The following is a 14,592-nucleotide window of genomic DNA, read 5'->3' as shown; positions in this document are numbered from 1 at the left end:
AATGATTGTTGGTGGCAGACAGGGTGGTTTAAGTATCTCAGAAACTGCTCTCAGAAAATCTATTTTTCACACACACTAGTCTCTAGAGTTTGCAAAGAATAGTGCAAAAAACTAAAAAATGCCAGTGAGCAGCAGTTCTGCAGACAGAAACACCTTGTTCAGAGGAGAATGGCCAGACTGGTCAAAGCTAACAGGAAGGCGACAGTAATGCAAATAACCACACATTACAACAGTGGTATGCAAAAAAAAAAATGCATCTATGCAACACACAACACATCATAACTCTAAGTGGATAGGCTACGGTAGTAGAAGTCTAAAAAATAAGTCTAATAAATACCTAATAAAGTGCTTGGTGAGAGTATGTCTTATTATTATGATGATTATTATTATTACTTAGCCATGATACATCATGAAGTTAAGCTCTTATCTGTATACATTACAGATAAAGCCCCTTTCAGAATGGGTTGCACCAGAAATCAGAAGAGTCAGGTATAAGAAGCGTGATTAACTAGCACAGTTGTAGCAGCCTACGGCCTCAAACCTATGGTACAGTATGTCACTACAGAGCTCCTGACTCAGCTTCACTCTATGGATCCATTAACATCTAAACTTTTTATTTAAAATCCAATGAATGTGCTGGACTACTGAACCAAAAGAACAGAAATTGTACCAAATGTCAAAATACATTTGGACCGCACTGTAATTTATTAGGTAGGCACTAACGCCAGCTTGTTAATGCAAATATTTAATCAGCCAATCATGTGGCAGCAACGAAATGCATGAAAGCATGCAGACATGGTCAAGAGGTTCAGCTGTTGTTCAGACCAAATGTCAGAATTAGCTGAGTGAATATTTCTGAGAAGGACAGCTTTGACTACACAAATGCTCAGTGGCTACTGGCTAGTTACTTTGGAAAACCACTAGCCACAGTGGCTGGTGAGGCAAAATGTTAATGTCAAGCACTGCAAGTAATATTAAAAAGAGTTGAGCATGTACTCAGCAAAAGCCTCAGAGAGATAACATACGTATTTAATTTTAATTAAAAGCAAAAATAAATTCAAAATTGAACTGATAATTATTACAATAAAACCAATTGGCAATCTTTACAACACCTATAAACAACATCTTGCAACATATTCTTCAAACAACTTACAACTGACTGGGACATAGCCCTTGTACACCCATGCCCCAGAATGCAGCATACCTTTACAGAAAAATAATCAAGGTTCTGTTCAGGGTTCTGTATCTTATGAAATTGTCAGAATTAAAAATGACATATGTTGCAAAAATATTGACACATACTGCACACCTCGGTTTTATTCAGCAAATGTTTATGGAATACTGAGGCAAACTAGTGCCAAAGCTGAAAGGCTGTCAAGATACAAACATATATAATATAATTTATTTTCAACTTGGAAAAAGCACTTCCATTGAAAATGTACACCACTGTAATGCATTGCCAACTGCTTCTAGCCACATATCTTTGTATGCAAAAATTTGCTGTCAGGATAATGAGACTCGGAATATAGGGCATAGGAATATTCATAAATATTCCGAATTTTGTGTATATTTGGAAATAAATTGGAATGTTTTGTTAATTTCACATTTATTGATTATAAATCTCTCTTGTTGATATCACCCCTTTGTAATCCTGAGATTAACACTGATGTTCTCCACATGTTCTCTGCAGCTAATGCAATTATATTTACTTAATGCTAATTGCAACTATTAAACATGCATAGTTTGCTGTTTATGGGAGAAAACACATATTTCAAATAAACAGGCGTTTGAACTAAGCGCAGTTTCAAGACAGCTAAATGGAGAGAAATTGTCAGCATCCTCATTCTAATTTCTATTTTCTATTGAACCAGGCAGGTCCACATATAAATCAATTTTATTTTGCAGTGAGTGGGTATAACTGCCAGGGTCATTTCAGATAATACAGTTTTCATAGGAACTAGGCCAGGACACAGGAGTTTATACCCCTACTCTTTAGAAAAGTGCCATGGGATCTTTGATGACCACAGTGAGTCAGGACCTTGCCTTAAAGTCTTACCCAAAGGAAGTCACCTTTTAGAACACAGCGCTCTCATCACTGTACATTGTCAAATATTTCCCTTTAGCCCAGAGAGGAGTGATCCACCTATCCTAGGCGGTCTTCTATCCAAGTACTATCTCTATTTTATCGGTTCTTTTATTTTATTACTAATTTATCTTTATTATCATTTATTCAAGGTGTCAAAGGATTGTTTCAAAATACAAAATATATTGCTAAATCCCTGCATCCAATACAGCCAGCTCTAACACCTGGAAATTTATGAGACAGTGCTACACTTGGCAATGTCTACACATCCAGACATTTTCGCAGAGCTGCCATTTATGATGAGCATCCAGCCAATTATTCAGTGGGTTAATGATTCCAAATAAAATGTTTATATGACACACCATATTTTCTATTAACAAAATACTCCACAGTCTCCTTTTTTTGCATTCTGAATACAGTATTCTAAAAAGGCGTTTACAGGGCATGTGTTCTCGAGAACTCTTGAATGTCCCAGCTGATAACAGACTATCAGGCAGACCTCTGTAACTTGGTGCCTTTTTCTGAGACATTTGAATTGGCTGGCAGCTCCTGTGGTATCTTACATTTACAGTCGGCTCCAGAATTATTGGCACCCTCGATGAAAACAAAGGAAAAAGACTGCATATAATAAACAACTGAGGTAAAAAGAATGCAACCTCCCTTTGTCATCCAACTGTCAATTCAAACGAGACAGATCAACAGTCTGGTGGTGGGTACAAAAAAGAAAAGGCCACTGAGCACTTAAATAATAAAAAAATGTAGACATATGGAATGGTTGTAAACTTGTCAGGAAGAGGACACAGGTGCACATTGTCCCCAGGGATGGGTTGTTTTGCATCTTGGGGTCACCATGTCTCAAAAAAACTATTAGACACCACCACCTTACCAACAAAGTACTTTTGAAGAAAGCCCTTACTGGGCACAATAAACAAAACCAGGAATCTGGAATTTTCCAAATTATGAAAAAGGTGCTATGGTCAGATGAGACCAAAATTTTACTTTTTGGTCATACACACCCTGAACGGCCATAGGAGAAATGCATACATACATTTACCTCATACTTACTGTCACATATGGAGGTGAGTTCATTATTCGCTAAGATCAATGGTATAATGAATTACCAGGTAATTTTGGGAGAAAATCTGTTTGTCTCTGCTTGGAAGCTGAGGTGGATTTACCAACAGAACAATGACAGTAAACAACATCACAATCCACACAGAAATGGTTAAGCAAAAACAACATACATGTTCTGCACTGGCGAAGTTAAACCCCATCAAGAAAGTCTGTTGTCTGAACTGAAGAGGGCAGTCCATAAGTGTAAAACCAAGGATATCAATTATCTTGAAAAGTTGTGCATGGAGGAATAGTGGAAAAAAATCCCTCCAAATGTGTCTAACCTTATTACAAACTATAGGAAAAGACTAGCGTTTGTTTTTTTGGGTACTGTATTTTTATTTTTTTATTAGTTTCTTGTGCATATTTATCAAGGGTGCCAATAATTCTGGCCGTGACTCTATAAAAGTTTGTAAATATGCTGTTCATTCAGTCATTCAGCAGTGAACTAACCCTGTCTTACTGTTACCTTTCTTCCTACTGAAACCATGCATTTACTTAAGTTGGTAATCCTATTTGACTCCATAAACTGTTTTTAGCTGAAGAGGTTGCCATTTCGACATGTTCAACTTTATAGAAAATTTACTTTGTGAGTTAAATTACAGAGCTGGCTTGGCATAAAATTTATCCATGACTAGTATTTTGGGGGCGGCACGGATGGTGCAGTGGGTAGCACTGCCGCCTCACAGCAAGGAGGTCCTGGGTTCGAATCCCCGTCGGCCGGGGCCTCTCTGTGTGGAGTTTGCATGTTCTCCCTGTGTCTGCGTGGGTTTCCTCCGGGTACTCCGGTTTCCTCCCACAGTCCAAAGACATGCACGTTAGGCTGATTGGAGAGTCTAAATTGCCCGTAGGTATGAGTGTGTGAGTGAATGGTGTGTGTGCCCTGCGATAGACTGGCGACCTGTCCAGGATGTATTCCTGCCTTTCGCCCAATGTATGCTGGGATAGGCTCCAGCCCCCCTGCGACCCTGATCAGGATAAGTGGGTTCAGATAATGGATGGATGGATGGATGGATGGATGGATGGATAGTAGAGGAGCCAATAGAAGCCATACTCAAAATATTTGCAAAGCTCAATTTGACCCCAAACATAAAAACTTAACATAATATGAGGGGTAAACAGGTAGATATTGACTATGAAAATTCAGGCTTAGAACATTTGTCAAGGGTATGAGGGTATAGCACATACGAGGGGATTTGGACCCACATCATATTGGTAAAGTGCATGGTAGCTCCACTATGTCGCATTGTTATGGTATGTCCTCTTAAGTGGTTCGCAAGAAAAGTTTACAAACCCTCCTATTGTAACTATTTTTAACGAATAAGCTAAAGCTCACAGTACACATTAACTGCAGATTTGTTTCCGGTAACATAGCCTGATAGCCATGTGATTATCTGTAGGCGTGGTTCTTTAATTACATATTGTCGTTTCAGTTGTAGCTAAAAAGGCTTATCCTATGAAGGTAAACAAAGAACCATAAGCATGTACTTACATGTACTTACAAGCACATACCAAACACCAATAAGCATGCATTCATTCATAACATTCATAAATTCAAATACTACATGGACACATCAACTGATGTAGCCCTAAGTAGATTTAAACCACTAAAAGCGTTCTTGTAAAACATTCAAGGCACTTACACTAAGTGGAATTACCTAAAGCTTCTTATTCAGACCTGCTTCAGGCACACCGGCATGCCTTAGTCATCACAACACTCAATTGCCTTTCGCGCAATGTCTCAAAACACTTACAGTATGCTGCACTTGTGCAACTAGAAAGACAGCAAGCTGTAAAAAGAGACGGTAAGTAATCAGACAGCCACAGGTCTGTTTCAACAACTTAATGATGAGTCAGCTAACAAATCTGAATAAAATACATAGCACTAAATTCAGTTTGTGGGGGTTTAAGGGGGTGCCCTTAAACTTGCTAGCAAGCATCCTTTTCACATAACAGCAGTGCAGAAAAAAATTCTCAGTTCAGAGAGTTCAAATAAACTATGGTATATTGGTTCTATTATCATCACATCTACTATCGTTTAACCAACATTCTCTTGTGATACCATGTCATTTTGTGATGTTATCTTATCCAACACGTCTACATACCTATGTCAACATACACACTTACTTCACTACAGGATTTTGAATGTGGTTTGTTTTTGCTATGGATGCTATCATCCCCAGAATTTCAGAAAATTCTGTTTCAAAATGACCACTGTAATGTTGGTTCAGAAAGCGTAATTGCAACACAATAAATTAATGCATGCAAAAATATTTCAAATAACAATGTAACACATACCAGAACATGATGTACAGATAATCGAAATCTAAAATCCAAGCTGTTCACATTAATTTGCTTGGTACATATAAAAACATAGCCAACTCACCCTAGCTCACCATGCATTCTTTGAAGCAAACATACACATCTGCTAAAATAATTACACAGATACAGAGGAGTTATCTGATTACATAATTATAATTAATAATAAACTGCCCTCTAGGTTAAGTCTAGAAAAGACAACAAGCAATTAGAGGCTAGAGGAATGCCCCCTTTTGACAAGAAGGATCATTTTGGTAATGCGCCATTGCAAAGCTGATGCCCAGTGCAGTTATTGTTAGAAAATAGGTTGCATCTTGTTAAATTTCAAATGGTGACGTCTAAATATTTGCAAAGTAGACGCAAAGGGAATTAATAGTTGAAAACTGTTATGAAAGAACGTTTTGGGAGAAAAGTTGCAAGCTGTTTAAGAGCAGCAAAGCATGTCATGCTTTCTATGAAGCGAAACAAGTTTGAGGCCAGTGAGGAGGTACCGGAATGGAGGCTAATGTCCTCTGCTTCCCACTTTCAAATCTCTGTGAGGCTTCTGGGTTTGGCCTGTCAGTGGGCTGTGAGAACTGTGTCTGGTCGAAACAACAACAACAAAAACACTTAACTGTTGGTTTGATAAAGATGGGCCGCTGTTTAGAGCGCAGCCCAAAACATGCTCTGGCCAGTTTGATGCCTGTGTTCTACATCAAATGATAAACCCAGTATCAGTGGTTCTGTTCTGAAAATATGAAGTGGTTACATTTGTGTCAAGTATACAGAAGCTCTCACTGGAATGTTCATTTGAAGAGATTTTGATCAGTTTCTTTGCTAATAATAGCAGGGATAATTGAAATAGTTAGGACCTTAAATACCCTTCCTGAACTGTATAAACATAAAGGAAGCATACAATATCTCAGGGAATCAGTATAAGTGTAAATATAAATAATTAACACGATATAACAAGAGCTTAAGGTCCGTAAGCCACACAGCAGCGAGACTAGTCTCCTAAGGTGAAGACACAGCTTGCATTCTCACTTGAATGAATAATAAGTAGGTTCAGAATGCGAAACACAAATAAATTTGCGCCTGCCTGTGGCATAACTTCAAAGAGAGAACCCTGTCAGACTTCATACACTGCGCACTGAGTTTATCACTATTGTTACTGTACACAGTCTGAAGCTATTAATGAACAATGAAACCAAGCCATGAAGAGGAGCAAGGACACGACCAACATTTGTATACCTACCAGTTCCAGAAACGTATTCTCCAGTGATTGGTACTCGGAGGAGCTCTTGTTGAAAAGGTCGTCTGAAAAATTCATGTTAGTGACTCGCAAGCTAAAGAAAACCACTAACTCTTTGCCCTTGCTGGCCGTGGTCATCGAGGGTGTGGTCAGGTATTTGAGAGGGGGGGGTGGCGTGGACTCGAAGGGGCGATCGCCCGTCTCAGAGGGGTCCAGCACACCATTGCTTTCCATGCTCTCACCATCCAGATCCCCCATGATGCCCTCTGTGCCCTCATTGCCCGACGGAGACCACGGACTGGTGGGAGGAGGTTGATCCTCCTGGTCTTGAACTGCAAGCTCTTCTGTTACTGTAACAATGGCCTCTGTGGTGAACACCTCCTCTGGCTCCATTTTGAAATCTGTCACAGCGACTGTTGGGGGTCCTCTTGCGAGTTCGACTGTATTTAAATGGGACTCAGTTAATGGAGCTTCGAGGTGCTCCAGATCTGTAGGAGAGGTAGCTGTGACTTCTGGAAGCATGGGGCTATTGTCCAACAGTACAATGTCTGCCTCTCCTTCACTGTCCTTTGAAGAATCGGTCTTCGTGATTGATGGCATCTCTTAAAAACACAGAATTGAATAGAGAAAAATGAAAGACTAATGTAGATTTGATGCCCAATATTAGTCAGCATCAACTGGTCCTTAATAAGCCAAGACCCCAAAAAAGTGTAATACCCAAATAATGACACTACATTATACTCGCTAGATAAGTAAGATATATTACCCTCATACTTACAAATCAAACCTGAAGAACCGTAGACCTAACCCCAAACTTGAAGGTGTCCACAGAACTAATCCTACCCCTCTGTATTTAGACAGATGTGTGCTTACATGGCAGTTGCATAGTACCATCAACAGGAATTAGTTACACAATTGCTATATGTGCACAGTGTACTTGTATCCAAATGAGCACTAAAAGCAAATTAGCTGCATAACACTGGCACCACTTTCTGCATCATTGACATTTTCACCAGGCTCATTTATTTTTGCACTTTGGAACCTCTGTAATGTTAACCTCAACCATTACTGAAGGTCTTCTTAATTAATTATTTGTTTGACGGCCTGGGTGTTTGCAAAGTCAAAAATGAGACAAAGCACTTGATCCCAAAATAGATTACTCATTGGGCTGCAATTATTTATCACAACAAAGCAGTACATCCTGATGATTTATTCCTTCAGCAAATTCAAGTTTCCCTCACACAGCGGACTTTTAATTCCGACCTTCCACCATTTAATGGGCGGGTGTGACTCACCTTCTACACCGATATCTGGCATGGAGGTCACCTCTGGAACACTTCCATCCTCAATGGTGTCTGTCGGTTCATCCAGAACAATGATTTCACCTTCAGGTTCTGCAACCCCAGGGTCCACAGGAGAGTGTCCATCCTCCACTGAGTCTGCTTCCTCAGCGCCCCCTTCAGGCTGCGGGAGTAAAGTTGGCTTATCGCTTGCTGGTGGCTGCTCAACCACGGGTGACAAAAATGTAGTGGTGCTGGGTGGCTCTGCCGCACTGTCTGTGCCAACCTCGTCTGCCAAGGAAAGGGTTGCTGATGGCACGGTCATAGGAATATGTGTGACGGCTTCGGGCGTTGTCCCTCTGACCTCAGGGTCCGGAATGACGCTATTGAACATCACCGTGCCGTGCTCAGGGGCCACATCGTGGGAAGAGAAGATGCTACCAACCTGTGGAATAAAGTCAGAAGGGCAAAAATAGTTCAGGCAGTGTTCTCAAACTCGGGTGACCACTCTATATACTGTTTTTTGTTCTTTTACATTAATTACGTTAATGGCATTTGGCAGACGCTCTTATCCAGAACGACGTACAGTTGATTACAGTAAGCAGGAGACAATCCTCCCCTGGACCAATGCAGGGTTAAGGGCCTTGCTCAAGGGCCCTACGGCTGTGCGGATCTTATTGCGGCTACACCGGGATTCGAACCACCGACCTTGCGGGTCCCAGTCATGCACCTTAACCACCTTAACCACTATGCTACAGGCCACCCTTGATTGAGTTCTTGCTCAATCAATGTTAAGTAATTCAATTTTTTACTTAAAACAATGCAGGTTTGGCTTGATAGGCTGAAGCTACACATCCAGTGACAAGAAGCGACGATGACATCACCCCCATTAATTTCCAATGGGAGGAGATTTTTTAACGAAGACCAATAGGTTAAATGATTCGCATTTATTCTGAGAATGCATCATTGTTCTTTGCATGACAAACAGAATTTTCCTATCCTTTATGATTACATAAAATATAAATGTAATTTGAAGACTCTGTTGGGCACCTGAATTCGTTCTGACTAAATTAAGTACTGTCTTAATTAATTAAACATTCCAAAACGTGATGAGAAGGAAACACGATAAAGTGAGTTAGAATTCAGAAAGCTTTGTTATTTATTATTCCACTTTTCTTATTATTCCAATTATTCTGATTACTGTTTGTTCAATAATCTAGTATTTCTTTGTCAGTCATGATCATTTCTCAATCACTATAGGCTACATTTTACATGATTATTCAGCAAATTTGTTTGATTGTTAATTCAGCAAAATAAAAAATAAAAAATTGGGTAGGGTAGGCCACTGCTCGGTTTAAAAATAGTTAGTGCACCTGCCTCCACTACATAGGCTAGGCTTACATATTAAAGGTACAATGTGTAATATGTAATAAAACACATAATATAAAGTGATATTATGCAGTTCAGTGCTCTCATGCACTGTTTTGGAAAAGGTGAAGGTGACAAACGTGACAGAGCCTGCCGTCTTTTCGCAGTGTTAAGTAGGAAAATGTTTGAACAGGAGACTTATTGAAATGTTGACTTTAGTGTGCTACACAACACTATTTCTATTTGTTGTGTTTTTGAAGTTTTCACTTTAGCTAACCAACTATATTATGAGCATGCAACTTAGTTGGCTATGTAACTAGCTGGCTATATAACTAAGATATGATAGTGTACCACAAACAATGCAACTGTAACTTACAGTTTCAGACAAATAAAGGTTTAGCTAAACATGCATGATTGAAGACGATAAAAGGAACAGGCAGCTGCCCAAATTGCACTCCAGACAAGCGATCAGTGAAAGCAATCACTAGAATACATACCTAGTTTTAAAACAATACCAATTCCTTATCGGTAGCAACAAGCAAATTAGCTATTAGTTAGCTTGGCAAATTCATTACATTACATTAATGGCATTTGGCAGACGCTCTTTACCAGAGTGACATACAGTTGATTAGAATAAGCAGGAGACAATCCTCCCCTGGAGCAATGCAGGGTTTAGGGCTTTGCTCAAGGGCCCAGTGGCTGTGCGGATCTCATTGTGGCTACACTGGGTAACGAACCACCAAACTTGCAGGTCCCAGTCATGTACCTTAACCACTATGCTACAGGCCTTGGTATTTTTGAATAGCTAGATATGTAGTCTTCGTTGGGCGAATAAGCAATAGTATACAGAGTTTCAGTGATCGCTTGTCTGGAGTGCAATTTGGGCAGCTACATGCAAACAATCAGAGCCCCCACGCCATTGGCTGTGGCAATTAGAACTAATTTTCAACCAATGAGCTTGAATTATTGTACAGCTGTACAGTGTTTTGATACAGAGTGACAGCCCGTCAACTGTATATTCAGAAACCCGAATTTACCGGACTATAAACACAGGCAGAGGGTGAATCAACATGTCAGTGAGCCTTTTTCAATGATAGGAAGGGATCTTGTAACAATGTTTTAACACAAAAATCTTATAAAAAATTTATTATACCTTTAAATGTTACACAATTTTATGACACAAAGGAATCGGATAACCTAGTAGGCTGCACACAGTCGCTATATTCATTGGTATTTGTTATTCAGTTATTGAATTGCTTGATTAATAATCAAAAAGGCACTGCTATTTATATGAAGAACACAAACACACCCACAAGCAACGGACTGTGGGGGGCCAGAGTGATGCGACTTCATCACAGGATGTGTGGCTTCAGGCTTATCATTTGTCTTACCTTTGAATTATGCATTATAACAGTCAGCAAAAACAGTCAGAATTAAATGCACAAACACAACCTTCCAAGTCCAAATGTGAGATTATTGGATAATACCCAAAAATCGATCGTTATTTCATTTTATACTTTTATTATTTTGCGGGACTTTGTCTCAATACGTGGGATGTGGGAAAAGGTCAAAATGCTGAGTGGCGCATCATAAAGTCACCCTGATTCAGGAGAGTGTATGCTACAATGAGCGTTTTCTGAAGCACATGTAGCCATCTGAGAGGTGGCAATGGTACAGTCAGAAACCATTCATGACCATGGGGCACAAGTTATTGCATAATTTATACTCTGTAAGCTGACAGGTGCTTGTTGGCCCGAACCCTTTGAGAAGGTGCGTTCTAATCTAGCCCCAATTACATTATCATAATTAATTTGCTTACAATGGCACATGCACTATACCCAGTACCATGCCCTACCTTAAATATGAATTTGAAGCTTTTTGTTCCAACATTAGTGGATCCAATGACTTACCTCAGAGATGCTAATTTCTTTCACTTGCTCCTCTTCTGGAATGGCTGTGGGGTCCAGGAGGGTCCTCAGGTCATTTTCTCTTGCAACAGGGGCAAGAGAGACACGGACATGATGCTTTTCTACTTCGTCTTCTGGCTGAGGTGTAGCCACTGTCAGCTCATTGTGGGAGTCCGGCTCTGGAGACTGTGAACAGATTGCCATTGACAAATGTTTTTAATTTCACAAGCAATAATTGTGTCATGCTTGAATTTAGCTGTGTTGCTTGAAGGAAATGAATCAAAAACTTACAGCTCTATTTAGCTCTTCAGCAATTTCTGGGACTATTGGCATGGTCGGCTGTGGCAGATTATCTAGTTAAAAATATAAAATAGACAAATTAATCAGGTCTCATTTTCTAAGACTTCCAATGCTTTTGAGATAATTGGCAAAAGGGGCATTAGTGAACATAATGCATCTGTAATTTGTTTTCTGACTGGAATCATTATCACCATTTGTCACTAAATCACTTCGTTTGTTATGTATTACTATTGTTGAGAGAAATTATTTCTTTCTAGTAAAAGAACATTCAAGCATAACTGTCAGAACATTCATAACGTAAAATTTACGTTCGCCCCAGAAAAAAACAAATAAACATTACATTATTGCCATTTGGCAGACACTCTTATCCACAGCAAGGAACAGTTGATTAGACTAAGCAGGAGACAACCCTCCCCTGGAGCAATGCAGGGTTAAGGGCCTTGCTCAAGGGCATAACAGCTGTGCGGAACTTATTGTGGTTACACTGGGATTCAAACCCCAAACCTAGCCTGTCATTTACCTTAACCACTACGCTACAGGCCACCCATTAAAAAAACAAGCAAAAAATTATTCCAGCTTTTGCATACCTGGCTCAAAGCTAAGCGACTGTATGTCTACAGGCAAGGAGACCTGCTCGCTTAGGGCCATGGCCACCATCTCCTTCAGACTTGGGCCCGGAAAGACAAACTCAGTGTCCTTAGGTTCGGTTTCCGCGTGGGCCGTAGCCATGATCTCATCCATGTAGTCGCTGCAGCCTGTTGCGTCGGTCTCAAACACCACAGCATAGCGCACTGTTTCTCCCCCAGATCTGCAGAACCACAAAACAAATACGGAGGAACAGTTGCATTATAATTATCTGTGCTGTTATTTGGGCTGTGCTCAAACATGTTTCCAGGGCATTCTAACAGTAATTTGAGAAATCATGCCCTGAAATCATAAAAAATAAAAAATAAAAATAAAAAAAATAAATAAAAAATAAAAAATTTAATAGGTAATGACATTACAGTTAAAAATGCAAGATAATTATTTAAAAGGTAAATCGCAGTGCCCATATGTCTCTTTATGTGATTTTTCTTTTCTAATATTGTTTTAGTTTGGAGCTATTTCCGATGATGCATGATCAGGGAATGTTTTGCTCAAGGAAGGTGCAGGCACAATATAAAAATGTATTTATGTTTATAATTGTGAATAAATGCTGTGAATTGTATTATAGCCACTAGAAACCTCTTTAAACATAATGTTAGTCATATTACTTGAAGTGTATTTTCTTTATGACCATGAACCCCTGACAGTCCTCTTGCCATTGCAAAGCCAGCAGGTCATCGTATGTTCCATAAACATCTAAAAACTCCTTCACTGAAAATAATAGCATGCATTGTTAGCCCCCACCTTTTGGCACCCATGCCTGTGGGGGAGAACTAGAGAAGGGTTCCTGGAGGAGTCTTCCTGGGCCCCCTGGGGAGCCCCCCTTCTCTCACATTCCTTGCAGGGTTTGAGCACAGGAATACTGGAGATGGCATAAAGATGTTTCATGATAATCCCAGGTCAGAATATAGTAATGTTTGGTGTTATTCTGATTGGTTCAGTGCGACTGGTGTAATGGTTTAGTTTTTGTAACAGTCTACCTTTGATATCATAACCGTCCAGGAGCCGAGGGGAAACTGGGCAAAAGCTGTCTCTGTAGAAGCCATTTGTTTCAAGGTCTCACTGCCTGGTGGGGGTTTGGCTCTAAATTCCTAATGGTTGACCCATTTTTAGGGTCAAGAACAAAGGCCTGGATTTTGGAGATAAGGAGAAGAAACCAAAGCAATCTGGGGTTTTGTCTCCTTTCCTTTAATTCACCCAAATCAGGTTTATCCAAAAGGTATATTACCATGAGAGGCACAAAACATATTTATCACATAATACGGTTGTCACGAAAACTCTCAAATACATCTCTCTCCAGGTATCTCCAGTAAGCTCTCTGATTCGGACTTCCTTTGGGGGAGTCAGACCATTCGCTAAATTCCGTTGTTGGGTTAGTGTGGGGTTTTACAAAAGAAACCCAGAAAGTGAAATATCCCTTTAAATATGCAGAAAAATATAATGATCCTTTTTAATGAGCACAGTAGGCTCTAGCACAGTGGAGACTCAACGGATTTAGCAACGGCGTGACAACAGAACTGCTTGCTCTCATTATTAGAACAATAACCTGGTATGCACAATGCTGTCCATGTCATATCATGCACACACACAATTCCTTTATGAAACTAAATGCTCAGTCCACAATGCGATTTAATGAAGGAAACATCAAAAATTACCTGCTACAGGAATACACAACCTGTTTATATGACCCATTTGAGCAACTGGATATTTAATGAAGCAGTTTCAACTGGGCAATACAATCACGATGAGCCATCTGCCCTGATCTGGCAAGGACTAGTACGATAAACTTGGAGCTGGCAGCTGCTTCAGGCACGTCCTGTCACTTTGATCAAATAACCATGCTCTCCCTAGCCGCACCTACTTTTGGGAAAGTGAAGGTTAAGTTTAGCATGCTGTGCAAACTGTTTGATAACATTTGCATTCAAGATTCCGTCCTGTAAAATAGTTGCCACAGAAGGGGCCATAGGCAGAGGGCTGTGCGCTTATTTTAATTCATACACATTCCTAAGACAAACTTATTTTTATGGAACTTCATCTCATTTTCTTTAAGTGCACTCTGTAGCTGAACAAGGAGGAATAACATTACAGAAAGACTATTAGAGCTAGTCCAGTAAAGAGTCAGTGTTACAGAAAGACTATTAGAGCTAGTCCAGTCAGTGACAATTTTTTATTTTATTTTATTTAAATCCTTTCAGTGAAAAGTACCTGTACTTTTACAGGTTGAGTCCATCATCTATGTATGTGAACAGAAAGTATATCAACTAGTGTATCTACGGCCCTCAAAGTCCTTTGTTAACAGTATGCAGTGTCAATGAATTTTTTAATCAATCTCCCCTTATTCTAATG

The 14,592-nt window shown here is 39.8% G+C and overlaps 1 protein-coding gene across 1 annotated transcript in view; it reads right to left on the bottom strand.

The window, feature by feature from the left end:
• Nucleotides 1–14,592, bottom strand: part of impg1b (interphotoreceptor matrix proteoglycan 1b) — a 41,279-nt gene that overhangs the window by 7,416 nt on the left and 19,271 nt on the right. Inside the window, exons 11-17 of the mRNA XM_061234009.1 lie at nucleotides 12,364–12,409; nucleotides 12,189–12,288; nucleotides 11,593–11,654; nucleotides 11,305–11,487; nucleotides 8,042–8,471; nucleotides 6,750–7,348; nucleotides 6,007–6,096 (exon numbers count right to left, since the gene is read on the bottom strand). Coding sequence (XP_061089993.1) covers nucleotides 6,007–6,096; nucleotides 6,750–7,348; nucleotides 8,042–8,471; nucleotides 11,305–11,487; nucleotides 11,593–11,654; nucleotides 12,189–12,288; nucleotides 12,364–12,409 — 1,510 coding nt within the window. The remainder of the gene's footprint in view (nucleotides 1–6,006; nucleotides 6,097–6,749; nucleotides 7,349–8,041; nucleotides 8,472–11,304; nucleotides 11,488–11,592; nucleotides 11,655–12,188; nucleotides 12,289–12,363; nucleotides 12,410–14,592) is intronic.

This window comes from Conger conger, chromosome 1, assembly GCF_963514075.1.
Source record: "Conger conger chromosome 1, fConCon1.1, whole genome shotgun sequence".
Classification (NCBI taxonomy): domain Eukaryota; kingdom Metazoa; phylum Chordata; class Actinopteri; order Anguilliformes; family Congridae; genus Conger; species Conger conger.
Note: the sequence above shows the minus strand (reverse complement) of the source record. Positions and strands in the feature narration are given on the sequence as shown.